This window comes from Copadichromis virginalis, linkage group LG6 (assembly GCF_057382275.1).
Source record: "Copadichromis virginalis isolate Kocher_CV1m ecotype Utaka linkage group LG6, C_Virginalis_male_GT1.1, whole genome shotgun sequence".
NCBI lineage: Eukaryota > Metazoa > Chordata > Actinopteri > Cichliformes > Cichlidae > Copadichromis > Copadichromis virginalis.
In genome coordinates, this window is record NC_140623.1 from 26,697,012 (window position 1) to 26,722,112 (window position 25,101).

Consider the following 25,101-nt stretch of genomic DNA (forward strand, 5'->3'; position numbering starts at 1 on the left):
ACCGATTCACGGACCGGTACCGTTTCGAGGCCTGGGGGTTGGGGACCGCTGCAGTTAAGGACATCCTAGACAGCTGATTCTCTTCATTTGGACGGAGTGTTTTCAGTAGGAGAAATGTGTCGTCACTCATCCAAGTTTTTTCTTCAGTCTTTTTCTGTTTAATGATGATCTTCTTCGGTTGCACTTGAGATTATTTTTGGATTCATATTTAAAATTGCAATGAAAAGCTATAAAATAAAAATTAATCACTTTGAATTGACTTCATGTCTGCTTTATTTCTGATGAAACAACAAGGGAGCACCTGGCCATGAACTGCTTGTGAGTCAATTGTCCCATTAATTTTTAACCTCTGAAATTGTAAAACCTCTCAAATTAAAGCTGAAAGTCTGCACGTCAATCGCATATTGATTGATTTACAATCCACAGTGGTGGTGTACACTAAAACTATAAAAAGAGCATCTTTTTCCAATAAATTATGGACTTCACTGACACAGTATGTAACATCATTATAAACAACGAAGACAACAACACACAGTTGGTTATGTGAACATTCAGAAGAGAAATCATGACAAAATTCTAAGAACTTGATCATGTGTTTTTATTAAATAAAGAATAAGTTACAATAATAAGACATAATGTAAAAATAACTCCATACAAGACAGGAAATCATACATCGGTGTGTCACAGCAACTTTGTGAGAAGTTGTTAAATAAATGTACATTGCGAGTTTTCACTGAGTGACAGGGCTGGGTGATACGTGTGTGCGTGGGGGCCATCAGCTTAGTTTGGGGGTAAGACAGCAGCGCTTTACCTTATGATATATCAATTAAATTTACACATCACGCATTCAGAAACACAGTAACTGTTAGTGGATGTGAAGTTGCAGGAATGAGTCAACCGACTGGCTGTAATCAAACAGGCAATATTAACACAAGCATGCACACAAACACAAGAACAATGGTTCATTAACACTGCTTCAGATTTCTGCTCGAAAACCTCTGACTGCACTAAAATCACGGACAACTACTACCATACTGTTGCACACACTTGATTTCAAAATCATACAAATACATATGATTGATTAAAAAGGCTGAATGGATTTAAAAAAAGATTGAGATATGTTAAAAGATTTGTAGTTTGTGTTCTAATGCAGACAGCCTGTGGCAGAATATCATATTTAGTTCCTGAAGAAAACCTGGCAAACCCCTTGGCAATGTTATAATATTATGAAAAGGGTGATATTATCAAAGTTTTTTGTAAACCCAATGTCTTTGCTGCTGACAGCAGAAGAGTAAACTTCATCAGAACTGGATGTGACATATTTGAGAAAAAAATCTCAGCAGTCAGAACATCTGGGGCAGATGGAGCTGCTCCGTTAAACTTCTTTAATGTGGCAGCATGCTGCCACCAAGTGGTGCACAGCAGGAATTGAATATTAATACAAATATATCAAAAATATTTCAATTCTCCTGCTCTCCTGTGTGCAAAAAAAGATGCGATGACCAAACCAGTGATGGGATTTCTTTCGGGTTTAATATAATATTTTATTGAATGGCTACTTGCCATGAATGGTAATGATAAAGAAAAAAACAACAACCAAAAATATTTAAACAAAACAACGTTTGCACTGATAGTAGTGGCTCTCAAAGACCAAAAACAAGTCATTCCAGCTGGGAAAGCTTGTATATGCAATTTGTTATAATTCCTGCATCTATTGCCTGTCAACTATTTAAACAGGAAACATCTAACAAAAATCAGTCTGAACCTTGATAAAATATGCATGGTGGAACTCCAAGAGCACAGCTCATTGCTGCAAGTGAACACAGATGCAGTTTCCTGTATGAGCACTGTGCTGAAACAAAACACGGTGAGCTGCATCTGCATGAACAGCTAAATTTGTGTTTGTTACCGTGAATCACTGAATCGGCAGCGAGCAGTCACTCACCATGTGGACTCCTTATAAACTGCATTTTACATGTGACTAATGCTGCAACTCTCAAAAGAAAGTTCATTATTTTCCTTCGTGGACTCGGTTATTAAAGAAGGCAGCACAGCTTGTAATGTTCGTTAAACCCTCTTGACAGTAAAGCCGCTGGGATTCTTCCTTTAAATGAACAGCTGCTGCTCAGAATTTAAAATCGGCAATTTCAACAGAGCCAGCCGCAGAGTCGGCTAATGCACCGTTGCTACACAGGAATTATGATTTTAATATTTAGAGCAAATCACTTTGTTTGTCTAAACTCGGCTGTCAGTTGCTACACAACACACAGGCTTAAAAATCAGCCTCCCGTACACGAGAGACACGAGCACTTTCCATGTACACTCTGAACAATGAGAAAAGGCGCTGGCAGTGGAAAAAACGTTACCGGCACTAAGTCTCTTTTACATTATGTCTTTCCTCCAAAGACTCACTGGGATGAATGGAAAATGGTAACAGAGGGGTTTGATATGCTTGGTGGGGAAGAATATGAAGAAAAGGATGGGTGGAGTTTGGGGATTAAATGACACCAATTCTTAACACATTAATTTTCTTTTCCACGCATGCAGCAATGCTGTGGTGATAAGGATTATAGTATTTTGTAGATTCATCTATTGGACTCATTGTTTTCACTCTCTCTCTGACTACAGGTTGCTCTCCTGGGTATCAGCGGATGATATGGGGTGCAGACCTCCGTTCTCATTCAGTCTCTTGGCACGGTACGTTTCATAGTGAATGTTATGAGTGACTTCCTTCAGATCCTGCAGGTGAGACCTTCAAAAGATGAATGTAAATACAGAGAGTGGGCGAGTTATTAGTTAAGTACGTTCATTTGACAGAGGAAGGGATAAGAGTTACTGTGTTTTGAAATACAGTATTGTTGTTCTTGTGTTGTGGTAATAAAATGGTAAAATCCTCCACAACAGCAAACACAAGAAACAAACGTTTTCTCACAATCAAAGAAAATTGCATAGTCTTATATTCAAAAACTGCTTTGAAAACATTTCACATTTATTATAATAAAAATGCTTTAATTTTTTTTAGAGAGGAAATAACTTTAATCGCTTTATCAAATAGCTGATCAGGACCCATCTTCATAAAACTATAATTAATTAATGTAATTTATTTTAAATGTGAATATTTGCTCTTTCTGTGACGTTAAACTATCCCAGTTTATCAGAACAAAAATCCACCCTACAAATTTTAACTGTTTTTCTGACGTTTCAGAGACCAAATGGTCACTTAAATAAAATTTATACTCACTGGCCACGTTGTTAGGTACACCTGCTCAACTGCTTGTTAACACAAATATCTACCGTAATTGTCGGGCTATAAGCCGCTACTTTTTGCACCAGCTTTGAACCCTGCGGCTTTTAGTCAGGTGCGGCTTTTCTATGGATTGTCCATGATTTTTGTCATATCGTAAGACGATTTGTTTTGTTTGTTCCGGTGTTGTACGGCACTACGTTGCCTGGCGGAAGGGCATGTGATCAGACACACAGTATCGGGTTCAAGAGTGGTATGTTGGTCACATGTCCATCCGCCAGGCAACATAGTGCCGTAAAAGTAGCGCGAAAAACAAACTTCAAAGTAGTGCTATGCGTTCAGCGGGAGTCGTGGATGATGTGCGGCGATAAACATGCGAAAAGCAAGTTATGCCCAACTCCACCGGTGGAATCTGACAGCGTGGAAAAGTGTAAAAACATCCATGATCACCAACGGATTTCGAAGGGCTGGACTGCTGCCTGATGGAGAGGAGGACACCGCCACGGCCCTTCAGAGGGTGTTCGACTCTGACACTGACAACAAAGGAAAGAAGCTGAGAGTGGATGACGAAGCCATCCTGAGCCTGTTCGTATCCGACACTGGAGAAGAGGACTTTGGTGGTTTTAGTGCGCAGGAAGATGGTGGTGAATGACTGACTTTTCTTCTTGTTAAAGCCGTGTCACTGCACCTGAGCCTAAAAGGTAGTCCAATCTATTTTTCTGGTGTGCTGTAGGTTATTGTTATGTACTACATTTGTTACTCATTTATGAAGCACAGTACATGTTTCCTACTTGTAATTACCACTACTTGTACATATACCCTAAAAAGTTATGCAAATATGTACCCATAACTTGTTTTTCAAAATATTAATAAAAGTGGTGTGTCTCCAAACAGCCATCTCTTTCCTGACAATTCGATTTGTGCATATTCTCTTACATATGATAAGTCAATATTGAAACACCTGCGGCTTTTAGTCAGGTGCGGCTAATGTATGTACAAAACAGGATTTTCCCCTGATTTTAGCTTGTGCGGCTAATATTCAGGTGCGCTTTGTAGTCCGGGAAATACGGTAATTAGCTAATCACATGGCAGCAATTCAATGCATCCAGGCACGTAGAAGTTCAAATTGAGGATCAGAAATCATAACTAGAGTTTACAGAGAGTAGTCTGAAAGCAAGAAAATATCCAGTGAGTGGAAATTCTCTAAGAGAAAAAGGTTTGTTGATGTCAGAGAACAGAGGAGAGTGGCCAGACTGCTTCAAGCTGGTAGGAATGCAACATTAACTCAATTAAATAATTGTTACAACCCAGGTATGCAGAAGAGCATCTCTTAATGCACAGCACACTGAATCTTGAAGCAGATGGGGTACAGCAGCAGAAGAGCACTCTAGGTGTCACTTCAGCAATGCTAGAAACAGGAAACTGATGCTGCAGTTTGCAGGGGCTTACAAAACAATGGAAAATTAAAAAATGTCATCTGGTCTGAAGAGGACTGATTTCTGCTGTGACATTCAGATGCTAGAGTCAGAATTTTGGCCTTAACATCCTGAAAGCATGGATACTCTGCCTTGTATCATCAGTTCAGTCAGACGGTGTTGGGCAACCCAATACTAGCACTGTGTACCTAATAAAGTGACCAGTTACTGGCGATCAATACATTTGTGTTACTGTTAAAATGCTGAGAAAGTTTACTAATAGAGAAAAGTGATTTTTTTCTTTGTTTTATTTCATTTCTTTATTCCACTTTTTTTGCATTATTATTTAAAAAAATGCTTTAAAAGAAAGTTTTACCTGATCAGAAAATCTCTCAGCTGAGCAAACTCACAATGGTTTGGATTTTCAACTGCACAAAGCAGAAAAACAGAGACAGAAATCCATCAACATCAGTCCTGTGTAAAAAACCAAACAGAGAAACTCGTTCATGGAGAGCGTTTGACTCACCCTCCACAATTCCCCACGCTGTCTTCCTCCCCAGAACCCGTTTGCCGTTCACTTGATATTCTTTGTCACTCCCCACCACAGCAAAGGGCATCGCCTCCTGTGAACAGAGACATTTGAACATGGTTCAGTGTACCGAAGAGAGCTACGCGAGGTTTATGAGATGAAACAAATGCACCACATGCCCAAGTGCCCTGGCATTCTGCTTAGAGGACTCGCTGCATGTTTGTGAAAGAGGCTGGGTTAAAGCTGAGTATCAAAGATTCATTCTAATGCCAAGGAAGAAAATCGCTCCACAAATATCGTGTGAGACAAAAAAGCGACTTACTCTGATTTTATCGTTGTCACTCTTGTCTTCCATGTCATCATCAAACTCTTTTTGTGGGTAAAATTCAATCCCGCTCATCTCCAGCTCCTTCCTTACCTGGAGTGCAGACAAAAGCAAGGAAAAATGAATAAAAAAAAAACATTAGTCACAACGGTACCCAACACTGCACAAAGGACCAAAAGTCTTTTTTAATTAATTCATTCAGTTTTTCTCTACTGGGAAACAGCCAGGACAGACTTTTACCAGCCCCTTGTGTATTTTTACTGGCCTACAAACAGGAAAATGATTTCATACATTGCTAGCTTAATTTATAAACCTACCATAGATTAATAATCTATTAGTAGATTTATATTTAATATTATAAATCTATGTCAGAAATGTAATTAGTAACTGAAACTTTAAAATAAATGTAGTGGAGTAAACACCGAATCCTGGGGTGGATGACTACTATCAGCAAAGCATACAAGAAATCTGGGAAACTGAATTGAATTGAATTTCTTAGCAAATTAAACTAATAGTTTATCTGCACACAGATGTTCTTTTTAACTCCTTCTTAATTCTGTTGCGTTGGATGGACAGGAACAGGTAAAAATACTGCATTTCTTCACATTTAAAACTATCTGAACAATCGGTTTGATGATTGATGACAAACAGCAGAACTCTCTGCCTGGGAGGGATGTGAGATGGGCAAATGAACTGAATCATTTCTTCAACAGATTTGACTCAGCCATGAGGCAGTCTGCAACATCGGCTGCAGACTCACCCACCCCCACTGCTGCTGTTCCACCTCAGACACTTCACACCTCCTCTATTCACCCTGCTCACTCCCCCCCACCCCCAACAACAGCATCCAATACACACTCAACACAAGGCTCCAGCCTGTCTCTCTCAACCACCCAGGTTAGGAGGGAACTGAGGAGGATTAATGGCAAGAAGGCAGCGGGTCCAGATGGCATCAGCTCGAGGGTCGTCAGGTCCTGCGCGGACCAACTGTGTGGGGTGATGGAGCACCTCTTCAACCTGAGCCTGAGGCTGGGAAGAGTTCCACAGCTCTGGAAAACCTCCTGTGTTGTATCACGCCCCAAGGACCTCAACAGCTACAGGCCGGTGGCTCTGACATCCCACCTGATGAAGACCCTGGAGCGGTTGGTCCTGGCTCAGCTTCGGCGCCTAATAAGCTCATCACTGGACCCACTTCAGTTTGCCTACCAGCCTGGCATTGGAGCGGATGATGCTGTCATTCACCTCCTACATCGTTCCCTCGCTCACCTGGAGACCGCTGGAAGCACTGTGAGAATCATGTTCTTTGATTTCTCCAGTGCCTTCAACACTATTCTTCCCTCGGTTCTAAAGGACAAGCTGGAGAACTCTGGAGTGGACCATCACCTCACTACCTGGATCCTGGACTACCTCACCGACCGACCACAGTATGTGAGGACTCAGGGCTGTGTGTCGGACAGGGTCGTCTGCAGTACGGGGGCCCCACAGGGAACGGTTCTGGCTCCGTTCCTCTTCACCATCTACACTGCAGACGTCTCCCACAATTCCACCCAGTGCTTCCTGCAGAAGTTCTCTGATGACTCTGCAATAGTCGGCCTCATCACTGATGGGGACGACAAGGAGTACAGAGGTCTGACCCAAGACTTTGTGGACTGGTGCCAGCTGAACTACCTCCAGATCAACGCCAGTAAAACCAAGGAACTGGTGGTAGACTTCCGCAGGCACAAGCATTCTCCACTGCAACCACTGAACATCCAAGGTATGGACATTGAGGCTGTGGACAGCTACAGGTACCTTGGTGTTCATCTGAACAATAGACTGGACTGGACTCATAACTCAGACGCCCTCTACAGGAAAGGGCAGAGCAGGCTGTACCTGCTGCGGAGACTCAGGTCGTTTGGAGTGGAGGGCCCACTCCTGAAGACCTTCTATGACTCTGTGGTGGCTTCTGCTATCTTTTATGGTGTGGTCTGCTGGGGCGGCAGCATCTCTGCTGGGGACAGGAAGAGACTGAACAGGGTGATCCGAAGGGCCAGCTCTGTTCTAGGATGCCCTCTGGACCCAGTGGAGGTGGTGAGTGACAGGAGAACGGCGGCTAAGCTGTCATCCCTGATGGACAACATCTCCCACCCCATGCAGCAGACTGTGACAGCACTGAGCAGCTCCTTCAGTGGGAGACTGCGGCACCCACGGTGTGGGACGGAGAGATTTCGCAGGTCTTTCCTCCCCACTGCTGTCAGACTCCATAATAAAGACTTTAACTGATCAAGCACACACATCCACACATGTGCAATAATACTAAGTGCAATAATCCTTTCTGTCATCGTTGTATTTTTACTCAGTTGTATATAGTATTTGTATTTGTATTCTATTTTTATCTTATTGTATATTTATTTTATTTTATTCTACTGTATATAGTATTTTATTCTATTCTGTACAGTTGTGTACTGTATTTATTCTTATTGTATTCTAATTTTTGCCTCATAACTTTTGCACTGTCCACTTCCTGCTGTGACAAAACAAATTTCCCACGTGTGGGACTAATAAAGGTTATCTTATCTTATCTTATCTTATCTTATCTTATCTTATTGTTGGTATTTTCAGGTGTATGACTTGACAGGTAAATCACTGTCTCTGGGCCAAATTGCTAGTGGCTGGCAAACAGTTCGCCCCACATTCTGTGTTTACTGGCCTTGGGATCATTGAATAAGACTTAAAAATTAGTGCCTGAGAACATGAAGTAATCAGAAAAAAGTTCACTGAAGGTCACTGAGGTTCTGGATGAGAAGTCAAATCACTGAGAAAACTTTTTAGCTGTAGAGTTTAGTAACTTGGATCCACTGCTGGTATAAAATGTTTATTACAGCAGCTTTGCACACTCATCAGTAAATATCTATGAAGAAAGACATTTTGAAGTCAGATTATTGGTGAAACTCACCCTCTGCTTGAACTCCTGTCTCTCCTCAATGGTCAGTGTATCTGCTTTGGCAATGACGGGAATAATGTTGACCGAGTGACTCAGGCGCTTCATGAACTCAGTATCTAGCTGTCGAAGACTGAAGCAGAAGGACAAATAATTACAGTGAGTCATGAGGGCAGATATAGGAGATGTGGAAGCTCATAAACACTGAATAAAAGAAGGAGGCGTCTGGAATTCATTTGTCATTTCTCATACGTCTCATTACCTTTCCTTGGCCTTGCAGCGATTACAAAAGACTTACAGTGAGAATCTTTTCTTTTCAAGTGGGCTTATCATTGAACAAAGGTTGTGTCCCAGCTCTTGTTTGCTTGCACATAAGACATCCTGTCGGTCTCAATTACCCTGGCTAAGAAAGATGAGATACGCTGGCAGTAATACACAAAAGACTGTATCCACTTATTCATTAGAAAGCAATTTCACACTTGTCAGCAGGAGCTAATTGTGAAAAGGAGAGAGAGGTGTGTGCTGTCTGCAATATAAAGTAGCACACTCAATTTAAGGCTTTGATAAAGTGAAATTAAATGTTTTTTGAATAAAGAGACATTAACACTGTGAGCTTTGTGCGTGTGTGTCTCACCAGCCAGCCAGAGCGTTCTCACTCCCGAGGCGTAACATGTCGACGTTTTGTCACGTCCCGCGGCGTTCCTGAGGAACGTGAAAGGAGACCTTCGGCGTTCTTATGGTACGCAGCGGGTTATGGCTGGAATCCAGTGCAATGACGATCCCGCGGTAATAGACGTTCCAGCCCTGTATTCCAGCCCTAAACCTAACCTTATCCCTAGCCCTGACCATAACCGTATTCCTGACCTTAACCAGGACTTTAATGATGTTAAATAGCGTGTTTCTAAGCGATTTGAAGAAAAAGAGCGAACATGTGTAGATTCAGTCCAGACGGTTCTCATATTTCCTCTGTTTTCCGAGGTCGTCATTTAGGAACGTGGTGGGTAGCCGAAAACGTAATATGGTGACGATTTGTCACCTAGCGTAAAATGTTACGCTTTGGGAGTGAGAACGGGTTGCAGCAGCAGCATACAGTGTGTGAATGTGTGTGTGAATGGGTGAATGACTGAATGTCTAAAGCACTTTGGGGTCCTTAAGGACCAAGTAAAGCGCTATACAAATACAGGCCATTTACCATTTACAGATTACTTAAAAAACCCCACATCCCTTAAAGAATCAGATACTTAAAGATGGTCTGATTGATTTACTTCCATACAGCCAAAGCTTAACTTACGAGTGTCCGGTTGGGGAGATAAAATAGAGACAGCAGTGCACCCTGGTGTCCGGGATTCGCTTCTTTCTGGTGATGTTGACCTCCTCCTTCAGGAACTTCTCATACTGCTCATTGATGTATTTGGAGATGGGCTCCCAGCTGTGGATACAACAGAAGCAAAACATCACCGAGGCAGGAAAAAACATGTTTGAGGGAGCACTGATTCACTCCTAAACCTTGAATACAGTTTTTAAAGATGAAAGGTGGAGATTTGTCCTCGGTGATATAAGGCAGTTATTATGACATTTATGATGCTTTAACAGTGCCGGAGCTGGAAATCTCACCAGTTGTCGTTATTGATTTGGTCTCCGAAGCCCGGAGTGTCGACAACTGTCAGCTTCATCTTCACACCACCCTCTTCAATAACTAAAAAAAAACAAAAAACAAAAACATGTTCACACAAAGAAATCAGCAAAATAAATAATAACAGCTTCAAGTCTTCTGGGAAGGTTTTGCAGAAGGTATAGGCCTGTGTTTATGGGACTATGTAACCATTCTTCCAGAAGCACATTTGTGAGGCAGTGCACTTGACATGCAAATCTTTCTCTTCTTTTTTGAACAATGGCCATAGATACAAGTGATACAGTGAGAGATAAACATCATATTTAGAAGTTATTTTAAAACTTAATTATATAATAAACAAATTATTTGGAAAACTAAGGTACATGATTTTCACCTTGAAATTTTCCAGATTATGTACCAAGTAGTGGAACTAAACCTCAGAGATTTAGGATGTTCTACTATAAAAATAAAAAAATCTACAAGTGGCTACAAGAAATTCGTTTGTCCAGGATCAATCAATCTATCGCCTGAAGCCAGAGTCAAAACCGACCCAAAAACTCCACATACAGAGGCCCAAGCCAATCAGTGAGATGATTTCACTAACCACTATGCTGCCCATAATTTAAAATCTCACAGAGCTGCAAAATTTCATCACAGGATTTGCAGGTAAGGTAGTGCATGCACCTCCATGAAATGCCTGCCAGGAAATAGCTTCTGCTTTTCAAAGAGAGCATCAGAGAAAACTGACTGTTAACCAGTGGCAATAAAGGCAAAGACCAGCTCTTTTAGATAAACAAGACAGTGGCGAAAGCAGTTTAGGAGATGTCCGGGGTCTGGGTAGCGTCTGCATCATTTCAAAGTGTTCTTCAGGATGTGACGCAGTCTGTGCAACTACCAATTCCTGCACAGCCAACATCCTCTAACATCCAATAACTGAAGGAATTTCACATAGAAAGTCGCAGAAAGCAATTACACACCTACAAGAAGTTATTTATGCTGAAGGGGGCAAAGGTAGTGTCTAAACCAAGGATGTACTTACCTTTACCACAGAAGAAGAACACATTTAATGTTTTTATTTAAAAATAAATAAAAACTTGAATATTCAACATAATGACTGAATGTTCGTGTTTCCCACAATCACACAAACAGCAAATACAATATTAATAGCATGGCCAGAATTTTTTATGCTTCGTCTCCTGGCATAATAATATCAGGGTACTGTCATCCGCAGGCAATGGGAGCATGATCACGTAAACTGTAGCAGCCCACAGGCTTGACATGTCCCTACAGTTTCCTCGGGAGCTCATAAGTCGTCAAGGACGTGCAAATGGCAGCTAGGTCCCAGAAGGCATAATGAGCACAGGCTTGAATGCTACATAGTGAGCTGTCTGCCACAGTGAGGATTTGATACTAATAGTGGGGGAGGGGCACCAAAATACGACATTTTCAAATGTTATACAGAGTAGCTGTAAATAGCGATTTGTTTGGGCTGCACTGTGGATAATTTAAAACTTTATTCAAATCAAGCACACGGCTGACTGTCACTGCTTGCCCCTGTTACCTGAGTGGAAAGCTTCTCAGTTACACAGATGTTCTACAAGAACAGCTTTCTGATTCCTCATCCTGTAACTTTGAAAGTGAGCCACAAATTGAGCTATGTTTACATCTTTGCATAAGCTGTCAGGCTGATCTACGGTTGTTACCATGGAGACATAACTCTGAGCTCTGAGGTTATCTCGCATTTTACTCACAAATACTTTGGGCTTTAAATTGGGTCATGGTTGGTCCTAGCTTTGATCAGGCTCCACAAACTGAGTTCAGCGATGTGGTGCTTTGTGACTCCTGTGAAATATGACCGACTGCCCGCACTCTCAGAAACTTCACTGAGGTTAAGTAAGACCCTTTTAAACCCCCAGTCAGTCAAACACAAGTGAAATGAAAGCACACGCAGCACGCCAGCAGATCTTAAAATGATAGTGAGCAACACCCTGCAATATGTTGGCCCTGTGAGGTCAAATGCACTGGAGCTTAAAAAAACACTGTTATCACTCATCTGCCTGCTATCCTGGGTGTTCAGCTGCTATGATCTATACTTTTCAACACATCCACTTTTCCAATGCTGTCAAAGTCAATACTGATATCATTGCTCTTTCCCAATCATCTTCTTGCTTGCCTTCAGCGAACCAATAAGCCTGCATTCTGCATACTTTAAATCTCGGCAACCCACTTCCTCACCATTTCAGAGCTCCATCCAAGCCGTCATCTTCATCCTCACCACCACCAGTGTCTGGACTCTGGATGCTGGCATTCTGCTGCTATGATGGGTCTAATTGCCAAATATTATAACTGATTCTGTATCTCAAAAAAATCATGTTTAATTCTTCCAAAGGATTTCTTCTTAATTAATCTGTGTATTGGAGAAACAATTACAGACAGAAAGACAGAATAAACTATAAGCAGCAGCAGACCAAACAAATCTGCCATACAATCTAAACGTTGGATAAGAAAATAACACAAAAAAGTTTTAATACAAAATTGAAGCTCCTTTTTAATCTGTCAAACTCCAAACAGTCCATCATAAACGAGATGTAAAAAAAGTGTAGAAATATCAGAAGCCTGTTTTACTTGATGTTGTGTTATAAAACATGATGACCCAGCCTTAAAAGGTAAGCTCACAACTTCCCAAGTCTATCCTAAAACACTATAGCTATTTTGTTTTGCTGAAGTTATTCCACCACTATCACTGTACTTTCAAAGTAAACAGGGCGGCAGCAGAAATCTGCAGTCTTTAGTAGCAAAAACATATTCAAAGGATTATCTTAAGTGTGCATGAAACTCCAGCAGCCTGAGATTGACAAATCCAATGGATATCCACAAGGCAAAGTATTTTCTTTTTTGCAACAGAACACAAAATATCGAAACAAACAGTTTTAGTTTTCTTTTTTTTAAGTTGGCTTGAACATCAAAGTCAACCACAAACAGGAGAGGAAGCATAAAATAACAATAAAGATAAAACAGTTTGTTTTGTATATTCTTACTATTGTCTTTGTTGCAGAGGCTAAGCTAAAGGACAAACAAGCACAAACAGCAGTGACCACATTAGAGGTTCTTCCACATGCTTTTAACACTGCCTCCTGGTGACAGCATGCAGCAACAACATGTAGACATGTGTGCAAATCTCTGCATTGAACATCGACTACTCAAGTACCATGCCAGGATCATTCAGCACCACCTGACCTCTACACCTCTGCTGCCAATCAGCTACTATCAGATCTTTAGCCTTGGTTTTCCATCATATTTCTTGCTACATGTTCCTGTCAGCTTGTTTTTTAAATGTTATTATTATCTATTTATTTATTTTTGGATATTGTACCTTTATAATAATAATGCATACTTTATTAATACCGTAGGGGATTGCTTAGTCCTCTGCACTTAACCCATTCATTCAGTGAAGCAGTACGCAACTACCAATCCAGCGCCCAGGGAGCAGTGTGTAGAGACCCTTGCTCAATAGTACCTCAGGGTAGCCGTTCAGTGGATTTGAACCCCCAAGCTTCCGATCATGGGGCGAATACTCTACCTACTGAGCAATCCCTGCCCTTGATTTTGTGCCTGTCTTTAATGAAAAACGTTTCTACATTGTAAATATTGCCTGGAAACCCACAGTGTGCCCAACTGTGCACTGGCACATGACAGCAGAAAACTGAGCAGAGATCTGTTTGCTGTTTTTCAGCCATCTCTGAACTGAATTTCAGCATCTGTTCATTTTTAGAGATTTCACCAACAGACAGCGATGAAAACCTAACCTTCTTTCGACTTTGTCTGTACAGCTACAAAACGCAAATAAGGTAGGTCTCAGCATTGATTTATTTATATGACACATAAGAGAGTTATTACAGAGCAGCTTGAAAAATTAATTCATGACAATTAAATTCCCAGCACACGGACAGTCGAAAACAACAAGTGATCAAAAGTGCCTGCAGGAGAGGCAGAAGTTGGCCCATCCTTCAGCTGCTTAGATTTCTTGGCAGCTTCCAGGGTGCACTGATGAACTATAAGTAGGCTATGTGGGACTTTTAAGAACATGGCCAAAGATTGTTCATTTTCTCTCTTTAATTAAGTGCTATATAAATGCCTGGCTCTAAAGAAAGAGCAGCCTCTCTGTCCTTGCACTCACCATGAGACACTGCCTTGATCTCCACAGTTTTGGGGATCTTCTCATCACGAGCCCATCCTGCACTCCTCCTGCTCACTTGGGACTTGAATAAGGTGTTCACCAGGGTTGACTTTCCCAGACCACTGTGACCTGAAGTGAAAGGCAGAAGAATTAAGGTTGGAGCACCATACAGGAAGAAAGTGTCCAGGCATAAAGCAAGTCTACTGTGACGTACCTACTACCATGATATTGAAGTCAAAACCCGTCTTCATGGTCTTCTTCCTCATCTGCTCAATGATGGTGTCGATACCAATGTATCCCAGCAGAGTGGATCCCCCGCTGGAGCTGTGGGAGCCACCATGACCATGACCGCCGCTGTGTGGTGCAGCGTGACTTCCAGCGTGACTAACGCTGTGTCCTATGCCATGACCCACGCTGTGACTGCCACCATGGCTCGGACCATGACTTCCAATGGGAACTGGAATGGCGCTCGGTGGGGGAGCAGAGATGCCGCCTCCTCCGACACCCAGGCCCTGGGGTGGGAAGGGGCTAGAAGGAGAAGGAGCCCCCACGTTTGGGGGTTTGGCAGGGACAGCTGGTTTGGGTCTAACCTCTGGAGGAACGATGTCTGACATGTCTACAGAAAAGGAAGGAAGATGAAAATAAGTCACACTGAAAAAATGACGAGGAAGTAGGTCAGTGGATCAGCCGAGGCCTCTCCTCTAGTTACTCGTTCTACATTGAAGAAATGGGTTATTGCAGCAGGCTTCGATCACCCAAACAACAGAAAAATCCTCACATTCATCTAGTCAGGCAAACACTGCTTTGTATAATTGGTGTAGTTGTATAATTTGCTTCCCAGATTTTGATGGTTATGATGAAAGGTGCTTGTAAAACAAACGTTTTATCTGTTTATTTTAAAAATATGAAGCTGGAGCTATACAAACATTATGAGGTGAGCAAAATCAGATGTTTACAATAAAGTTTTCCTTGAAGAGCGCCTACTGTGCTCATGTCCAACTCCATGCTGTTATTCTTAGACTCTACTAGAGTAGCTTTGCATGATTCACAGTTCAGAATAATGTTTCTTTACTTTAAAGTGAGTCTCAATTACCTCTTATTTCATCCACTGTATGAAATACTATTTTAGCCCTATTCTCTCCCATAAAGTCTTCTTCTCATTGGCTGCCCCTTGTAAACAAAAGGGATTTCTGTTCTCATGTCTGAGATGAGCATATTAGGAACATCTTCTGTTTTTGACATTATACCGAGGCATTGAAAAAGGACTGAAAAGGAGAATACGTTATGATCACAGTTTATGAACTCCTCCCCTTCCTCCTTCCTAAAAAAATCTGGTACTGACTGGAGCTGTGGTACTCAAGGCTAGCAGACACATGGAGTTTACGTATGAAAAATGTAATTAATGCATAACTGTCACTTTCAAATTTCATAACCATGTGAATTGTATTAATGAATGAATGAATGAACTAGCTGATTAAAATAAAAGTTAAGAGAAGTTGAAGAGACTTAAATGTGGCTAACATTTATTTTTCTTTGTCAGTTATGTAATAAAGTAAATATCTTTGAGTTTTCAATTAAACAAATCAAGACATCTGAAGGTCCCAACATGGACACAGATGTACATTTCAGGAGGGATCCAGTCCACTGCCTCATCCGACCCAAACCCCACACAACAAAAGCACAAAAGAAAGCTGATGACTGAGAAGAAAAACTGCTATAACATCATTTGTTTCTTTTTTACCAACAGATAGATGTTATGTCTGCGCTCATATTTCACACACATCCATATACAAAAAGAAAAGCTGAAGAATATGACAGAGATGGAAGGAAAAGGGAGAGGGAGGTCCAAGTCTGAAAGCAAAATAGCTCTGAGACACAGTATTTGAGTTTAGCAGCATAGTTTCTAGTTTAAAAATAAGATTCATCTTCGGATTAATGCTGCCTGTGCTTTTTGAGTTTGCTTCAAAGGTTGAGATAAACCTTGTTCCTAAAAGTGTGCAGAATGTTTTGAACATAAGCAGAAATCTTGATGAAACACAGATCAGCTGTTAAAGTCCAGGGGTTAATAAATCAATTTATAAAAAGATGACTCATGCACAGTTTGAGCTTGAACATAACATATGAGACAGAACTGAATCAACTCGTTATGCTCACATCTAACCACAAGAGTCCACACGACCTTAAGCATTTAACTCAGCAGGTAGGAAATCAAATGAGAATAGCTGAGAATAATGACTGGAGAGTTAAGCTGTTATTATTTTATTAAGTTATCACATATTACACAGACAGTGTAAACAGTAAAATCCACTATTGGTGTGCAGAAGTGCCTGACAGAACCTGAAATTAGGGCACTGTGAATAATTTAATTGATTCCTGGAAATCTAGCATTTATAATCGGGGAAGTTCTTGCACTAATGAGTAACAACTACCCCGAAAGACTGCAGAGGTGGGGCAGCATCTGACCTGACCTGAGTTACAAAAGCGCTGCTCTAACCTCCAGCCTTCATCACACCCAGGTTGCCCATCTATTATTTCTATCTGCTCAACACAGCAGAGTATGTCTCAGCCCTGATCACCCCCCAAGTGTAGAAATCAATGCCTGACTGAACAAACTCAGGTCTTCTTAATAAAGGTGTCCTCCAGTCAAAACAATGAAAAATCATTTACATTTCATTTTAACCCCCAAAACTGAACTAACTGTTCTTTTCTTTCACCTTTTCAATGTTTATACAGTGGAATTACAAATACCTGTGAAAGCAACTCTGATGTTGATTCGAAGATTATTTTCTTTTTTAAAATAAAAGAAATTATTATATTTTACAGTGTGATACTTAATAAATAGTTGATACTATAGGGGCAAAGATAATAGCCAGCATTCTTAATATTACGTTTTTTTTTTTCAATAAAACTACCAAATTTACAGCAATTCAGAACGCCTAAAAGTGTAGAACTCTAACATAAAACAGAAACATATATAGAAATGTCCCTGTCTAAAAAGGCTTTATTTATTAGTTAGCCTAGCAAACTTGCATTTAACCAAAAATCCATCCAACAATGGACACACTTTGCTTGACAAATATACCCCCTAATTCAGAGGAAGCTAAAGGCTCAGTCAAGAGTAAAAATAGGACGACAACCTCCTTGTATAAATTCCCAAAGCTTGAGCCTGTTGTACATTCACAACTACTTTTGATCTCAAGGTAAATGCACAGGTTGTCTAATACGAGGCAAACTTTCTGCAAACAGTCACAGTCTGACTTGAACTGACTGCAGTCACTCTTAAAGAGATTGTCAAAGGTTTGCTGTCTAATTGATAAATGCAGATACATTGCCAACATGTTATTATCGGTGTGAATGAGTTGATGTCAATTTGCACAACTCAAGGGGACTCGACTTAGCTGGCTGTCAGTCAGTTCTGGTTATTCCTATAGACCTGGAAGGTTGTTGAGCTTAAATGTAATAGTTAAATGTGAATTCCTGCTGATTTAAACAACAGTTAAATGATGTATTATTGCAGATCGCAGATGTAACTGCCAACTTCACTCCATTCAATCCCAGACTGATCCCAAACTGATAGCAGACTGACTCTATCTGATATTGACAAAGTTTAACTTTGAGGGCATGATTGGCAATTTTTGTTATTGCAATGCTCAGCATAGATGTTAAAAATCGCAATGATACTGTATCGTGAGTTGAGTATTGTAATTATATCGTCTGGTGAGTCCCACCTCAAGTTTTAATCATTAAAAACGAATGAAAACGAAACTAAAATTTGCACTTTGGAAAAAAGCAAAACAGGAAACTAATTGGAAAAAACAGATATAATAATTCTGGCAGAGAACCACGGATGAAATTACAATCAGCTGTCTTGTCTTTGGGTTGGCAGCAGAAACGTCAAACATGGGACACAAAAATCTCAAAAGCCTGGCCAGAAATGCAAAAAAAACCTCTGCGAGCAAGGCTTTGACACCAGTCGGGTCTAAGCAAGAAAAGATGTTTTTGTGAGCTCAGCCTTTAAGTGAAGCAAGCAGTGCAGGCAGATGGTAACAGTAACAGGCAGCAGGCCGAGCCAAGATGTTGATGAGCTTAGTCCTTCAGGGTGTACAGCCTGCTGCCATGCTTTAAGTCACAGTCCTAGATACATGAGTCCTGATCATACATACAGGTCACTGAGGCAGAGGCTGTCACTTTGATTCATTCACTGGCCATGCAGCTCTGCCCCCTCCCTGCCTGCCCTCACAAGCCCACACTGCAATGCAATTATTTCGAGCTACACACTACAGCAAATGTAGGAAACTGAAGCGTACGATATCTGAGGATGCTCTGGCTACATGAAGGCTAAAACTCCCTTTTTTAAAATCCCTGTTTGAAAAAATAATAAAATGGCCAAGCTCATGAAAGTTAAGAGCAAACGTGCTTTAGCATATAACATGAATAAAAGCGTCCTTTTCTGCGTGTTTTAAGTGACTACCCAACGTTAGCTCTACCAAAGCCTGTCGCCCTCATTGTTTCTCTCACCAGTCACGCTGGATAATAACGTTAACGGCTAGCTGCTAGCGTGCACCCGCTAACGGTCGTCACACTCACCAGCTCCCGTTCAACTGACCAAACGAGCTCGTGGAGGCAGCGGGCGACCTACAGGCGCTCTGAATTCGAGAAGCCGTAATATCTATCCACCACACTGATAACAATAACAGGAACGCTCATGTAAAGAGGAGTCCGGGTACCTCTCCTTCCCTCTGGCCGTGAGCCCCCTCCTTTTCCGTTACCAAGGCGACAAGAGGACAGGGAGTGGGGAGATGCAGCGCACATGCGCAATATGACTTTATCTCAAAGGGACTTTTTTTTTTGGGTACAGTGTCTTCTGTCAGAGCTAGAGTATTTATAGCGAGCAATTTGAATTGTGTTATAATCAGTGTCAAGTCCAGACATGGGAGATGATCTTTAACAGTGTTGGTGGATAAAGAAGATGGATCCTTTACTAATAATGTTGTGAAAAAGTACTTGCCCAATTCCTGATTTATTTTCTCTCTCTCTCTTTTTTTTTTCCATATGTGCAACATTTGTCACACTTGCCTCTTAAATCGTGAATTATCTGTTTTTAATTCTGTGGCCTGATTACTGCCAGACCTGCTGAATTGAGAAATCACTTAAACAGAACCTGCCTGACAAAGTGATGTAGGCTAAAAGATCTCAAAAAGAAACACGCAATGCGACAGTCTACAGAAACAGATTTGAAACAAAGTCATTGACATCTATCGGTCTGGAAATGGTTACAGAGCCATTTCTAGGGCTTTGGGATTCCAGCAAATGATGGTGAGAGCCATTATCCACAAAAGGAGAAAACTTGGAACCTTCCCAGGAGTAACTGACCAACCAAAATTACTCCAAGAGTGCATTGGTGACTCAATTGGTGACCTAAACTGAGACAGTTTAGGTCAGTGTTCGCGCTTCAACAATAAGGGACTGGGGAAATATATGTATCCATGGGAGAGTTCCAAGGAGAAAAAGGTCGCACAGGCTCGTTTGACATTTGTTAAAAAACAAACAAACACCCAAACATCTTGATGATCCCCAAGACTTTTGGCAAAATATTCTGTGGACTGTGGACTTTTGGAAGGTCTGAGTTCCAACAACACGCCAACAGTCAAACATGGTGGTGATAGTGTGATGTTCTGGGGCTGCGTTGCTGCTTCACGACCTGGACAACTTGCAGTAATTAATGCAACCATGAATTCTGCTCTCTGTTTTTCTATATAGTCTTTACAATACTCATTTTTGGGTCACTTTAGGAAAAGTCATCAAATTTCAAGCTAAAAGAATGATATTGGATTTTTTTGATTTTTTTTGCTGCGGTCACTATCAAAATGAGTCAAATTTGACCCTAAACAGTGTGTACGGGTTAATGTAGATGCAAAGCTTAACAAAAACATTACTGCTATGTGGGACATTATTACTGCTGCATTATCGTTCAAGCAGAAAGAGCTTATAGCTTTAATGGCTTTGCACTGGTACATAAACAGGCTCCTAAAGTTTGAAGTCTTATCTGCAAAGTAACAACTGCATGTCTGCTAAATGCACTGTTTAAAATGTAGAAAGAAGTGCAGTATAGAGAAGTTTTCCCCCAAATACATTTTGTCACAGCAGGAAAACTACAGTGCTGAATAATTAAACTAATGATGGCTGAATATGTAGACGTTGTCTGTATGTGCCGCGCTTCCTTTTCTGTGAAGAGACACACTATCAGCTGTGACATGCCGTGAACTAAAGCACTTCAAATTTAATGCAAATGTGCTCTGATGTATCCTGCCACCGGTGGAAGCTCAGTGTGTAATGATTAACAGCGAGTGTAACGGGGCTTTCTGAGCGGTGGAATCCCACGAGAGACCCTGAATCTGAGGGTCTTGTAAGACAGAAAATATATTAACAGATCTAACTGCAAGAAATCTACTAATGAAGACTCCAGATGAAGCTGTTAGTTTAAATTTTCTTTGCTCTGTCAAATACGCCTGGTAGTTTTTCCCTTGTTGGGCCTCAGAAGCTCTCATTTTAACTCATAGGCATACAACATCCAGGCAGTGCTGAGGTACTATGTGTGCTTTGTTTTTTAATCTCTACCCTGCTATGTTACGACATGATTTAAGTTTGACACATCTGTTAGTCTGTACTTCCCAGTGTTTGTGTGATATTGTGTTGTTATTACTCTTTAGGTGTTAGAGGAAGAAAAATACAGCTGCAGCACTGTACTCACACTTTATCTCCGAGCTGCTCTCCTTTCGTCCCGCCTTCCTTTCTGCATGTTTTCAGCGTGTTTTAGTGTAAAACTGCTTTGGCACGTCTTCCTGTGCTATTCACTTTGAAACAGTCTGCTAACCAACTTTGTCACATCTCTCCTCGCCACGTCTGTTACTCTACTGATAAGAAGCGCTGCCTTTAGTCCCTCTGCTATCCTCTTTAACCACCCCCTCATCAGAGTTCCCACCCCCCCTTAGAAGTTAGAAAATTATTCAACTCCCACTCCAAATAAAAGCAGGGGCATCAAAGAGGCGCTGTCGCTGGGTTTGTTCTGTTAAAATCTTGCAGGTGACTTGGATATATTTGTACTCACCCACATAAATTGAGCCTGGGTAATACATCGTGACGTAATAGGGGTCTTCTGATTCCTCTGAGAAAAATACTTTGCCTGTTTCAGAGTCATTCAGCTGATTTAGTAGACTGGAAGCTGTTGTTGCTGTTGTTGCTGTTGTTGTCTTTTCCAGGCTCTGGTATACTCTGTCAAAGACCCCCTTTGAGCTTAGGCCAAAACTGTCTGTGCTGAATGGGCAGTGTGCTACAGACGGGGGCCAGCTTGCAACATATTTCTCTGAGGGATGTTCTGGTAGCTTTGCTGGCACCCCACGGAGGTCAGGTGGTGCTAACATGTCTGTTTGATTCAGTCCTGTGCTGCTGACCTTCATCTGTTTTTCAGGAGGAGACTGTTCCTGATCTAAGCCACATCTGTGTGACTGAAGGTCAGGTTTCAAAAAGGATCCCCTTTGTGAGGTGGTGCACACACCAGAGGGAGGGTGGGAGGCCTCCTGGGTCTGAGGTGCCACCTGACATGTCTTAAGCTGATTTAACCTGTGTGTGCACTGGGAAGCCTCCATTTTCTGATCAGCTTCTCTTGACTGGCAGCTGTAATCCTTTGATAAACAGTGAGACTGACTCACTGCACATCTTACATCCACAGTTTGACTCTGTGCCTTCGACGGGAACCTGAGGGGTCTCTGTGGGGACTTGATGTTTTGAGATGCACCAGTTTCATGAAAGATTTTATGAGAGTTTCCTGCAATTGTCTGATTATTGTTTTCTTCCTGCTGTTTCCTGGGACGAGAAGCTGATAGAAATGCTGCTTCTGGTCTTGTTTCACTGTGCAGGTCGAACCGTCTCCTCCTTGCCTCGATGCTTGGCGAAACGCCTGACTGATTAAAAAGAGGCTCAGTGGAAAAGGATGTTTGAGAAGTCACGGGTAAAGCTGCTTTTTTCTCAGAATACAGTTGCTCGTATGGTGGGTAAGCTGAGGTAAAATGTAAGGTCTGAGAGTAATTGCTCTTCTGAGGGTAGTTTTTATATTTTCTTTGAGGACCTGACAGAGTGGCCGGTCCATCAAACACTGACGGAGACTCCTGGTGATCAACGTTAGCAGACTTAATGCCTTTAGAGTTAGTGGATATTTGTGTTCCTGTCATTCTACTGGGTTGAAATTCCTGGTGCTGATTGATGTTCCACTTTGGTTTAGGTAATGCAGTAATGTCTGTACTCCTTTGCAGAGCCTTTGCTTCATCTTTGGCAGTATTGTCTTTTTTACTTAGTCCAAGTTTGCTTTGCAGAAAGCAAGGATTCGAAGATGTGACCGGGCGTCTGTAGGATTCTGAGTAAGTCTGATGTTGAGACTCTCTGTTCATACGACCTTTTCTCATCTCAGGGTGAGTAAAGTCCAGTAAAGCATCCTGGTCAAGAATTTCATGCTTTATCTCATTTGATGTCTCCGCTTTGACATTACAGATGGGAATCGATTTAGCACGTCTTTCTTTTGCAATAGGAGAAGGCTGTTTTACTGGTGGACCGTCTGAGCTCGTCCCTTGGCAAAGGGACATTGGAGATGGGCTTAGCCTGGGTGTTGGGACTGTCAGAGTTGGAGATACACTTGGCTTTGGTGCTGGCTGGTGCAGTAATGGAGAAAGATCACTCGCCTGTGAGGCGGGAAGATGAAGAGAATCACTTGGCTTTGGTTTGACAGTGGGAAGAGTGAGAGAGGAATTTGGCTTAGGAGAAGGAGAAATGGAGGTGCTGGGTTTTGCAGAGAGAGACTGAGAGCTGCATGTTTGAGGTTTGGTCCTTGGGAGGGTTGAAGCTCTTTCTCCATGGTTTCTCTGTGAAAGCTGACATGATTTACTCCTCGAGGGCGGGCTTGGTGTCTTGGATGTCCAAATTGAATCAAATGATCTGGAAAGAAAAAAATGTACCAATAATTACTAGATTATGTAGCACAAAAAATCCAAGACAGAAAAACAAACCTCACATTAATTTACCTGTCCGCCGTGTACAGCTTTGTGTTGTGTTTTTCAAAGATAAGTCCCTTCTCATCAAATGATGGGATGTGAATGGCTTTCTTCTTAATGACGGGAGAAGAAAGAGGCAGAGGAGGTGACAAACACACTTTTGGATGCTCCTTTGTTTGTCTGCTGGAGTCAGGCACTCGTGGGATCAAAGGTGCCAGACGGTTAAAAACACTCATTCTGTTTTAGCAAGACAAAGATGCAAAGAAAGACTAATCACATGATGAGAATGAAGAAACTAAGAAAAAATATAACTTGTTTTATATGAATAGAATAGAATAGAATAGAATAGAATAGAATAGAATTCAACTTTATGCCAAACATCATTTCTATAAACACTGTCCAAATTAATAGAAAATGTGGGAATAACATTCTTAAAAAAAATACTCAAATTAACTGAAGTGCAAGTTTCAATTAGATTTTTTCCTATTGAATTTTACTTAACAAGCAGCACTTCACAATATTAGACCATACAGTGTTAGAGGTAGGACCCAAAAATCAGATAATCAATGTAGAGAGAAACACGGCAACAGCGGGGAGGAAGAACTCTCCACTTAAGGAGAAGCGAGGAAAGAGAAACATAGAGAGACTGCAAATGACAAACAGGACAAACTTTTAATAAATATTAAAGGGGTAAGATAAAGAACAGAAATATCTGCAAACTACACTTATATCAAAAGTTTGAAAATCTTACTGTAGTTCCAAAGGAGTGTTAGATTTATTTACTTTAATGGTTTAATGTCATCGATAAGTGCAGGTGAAGCGAATCCAGTGTTAATCTGTTTAAAAATAAAAACACGTCTAGGAAGTCTAAGCCAATACACCACATTTTATCAACTGACTATGTTTTTATATATATATATTGAAATATTGAATAAGCACTTATGTCTGTACAGAAAATATGTAGTAGGGCTTAAGTACCACATAATTGCATAAAATCGTAGCACTCAAGTTATGTAAAAGTGCAGCACTTTTATGAGTGCATTAAATTACTTTTAAACACTGCAGTCTGAGGCAGCATGGCTGGTATGCACCAACACTGAAAATACCAGCACAAAACAGTGTTTACTATGAAAAAAACAACTGTTTTTTGTTCTTTAGTTAGAGCTGCAGAAAAAGACACTGACCTGACGTGTGGCGATGATGCCCTGTGTCTGCTGCTGACAGACTGAGAGAGTAAACAAGGCACAGTGTGTGAGACTTGGAGCAGAGCAGTAGGAAGTAGTGGGCACACAAGTGCCATTCTCTCCATACCTCGACACTGAGGCTTCACTGTTGCACTCCCACACTGGTGTCTCATTTGATTTGGTTCGTGGGACACTGTGAAGCTTGTCTGATTATAGCGCAAAATATGAGTGACAGAAGCACTCAGATCATTAACTTATGTTTGATGCTTTTATAGAGCCTAGTCACAAAAACATTAATGTCACAGGTGAAATGATGCATCGTATACTTCAAACCAGATTAAGCTACTACATCGTCCTCAGCTGCAGAGTCTGGGCAGAATAGTAACAAGGTACTATAGACAAACAACTCCACACCTACAAATGCATTTCATAATAATGTGAATGCTCCTCCTCTGCTGACAACTACACTGTCAGAGTTTGTTTTTTTCTGCATTACAAGAGAAAATATGAATATCTACGCATGATTTCTGTTGCAGAGCTAGTTTTATCCTTGAACTGCCTTGAATGAAAAAGCCTCTTCATTACAGACTCTACGCACTCCATGAGTGAGTGACCTTCAAACTTGAAGCATCTACTCTGAGCAGAGTTTAAAGG

At 41.2% G+C, this 25,101-nt stretch overlaps 1 protein-coding gene across 5 annotated transcripts; it reads right to left on the reverse strand.

Annotated features, from left to right (window-relative positions):
• Positions 1-581: 581 nt before the first annotated feature.
• On the reverse strand, positions 582-23,499 carry septin3 (septin 3). 5 transcript variants are annotated; one of them, XM_085459535.1, is made up of 11 exons: positions 23,294-23,499; positions 21,331-23,207; positions 14,437-14,838; positions 14,223-14,351; positions 10,048-10,129; positions 9,725-9,862; positions 8,449-8,566; positions 5,511-5,606; positions 5,186-5,282; positions 5,036-5,087; positions 582-2,752 (listed from the first exon to the last, which is right to left on the reverse strand). In XM_085459535.1, the coding sequence occupies exons 1-11, from the start codon at positions 23,497-23,499 to the stop codon at positions 2,623-2,625; spliced, it is 3,327 nt and encodes a 1,108-aa protein (XP_085315661.1). In that variant the 3' UTR covers positions 582-2,622. The 5 variants fall into 5 exon arrangements, with proteins under 5 accessions (XP_085315661.1, XP_085315664.1, XP_085315662.1 ...); XM_085459538.1 differs by lacking the exons at positions 21,331-23,207; positions 23,294-23,499 and adding an exon at positions 20,974-21,113; XM_085459536.1 differs by lacking the exons at positions 21,331-23,207; positions 23,294-23,499 and adding an exon at positions 18,950-19,040.
• Positions 23,500-25,101: the final 1,602 nt, after the last annotated feature.

Coding starts and splice junctions, on each gene's coding strand:
- septin3 (XM_085459535.1), bottom strand. CDS start 23,499: ATGAGTGTTTTTAACCGTCTGGCACCTTTGATCCCACGAGTGCCTGAC. Junction 14,839..21,330: donor CCCAGGCTCAATTTATGTGG/GTGAGTACAAAT, acceptor CCTTTTCTGTAG/ACATGTCAGACATCGTTCCT. Junction 5,607..8,448: donor GACAGGAGTTCAAGCAGAGG/GTGAGTTTCACC, acceptor TCTGCACTCCAG/GTAAGGAAGGAGCTGGAGAT.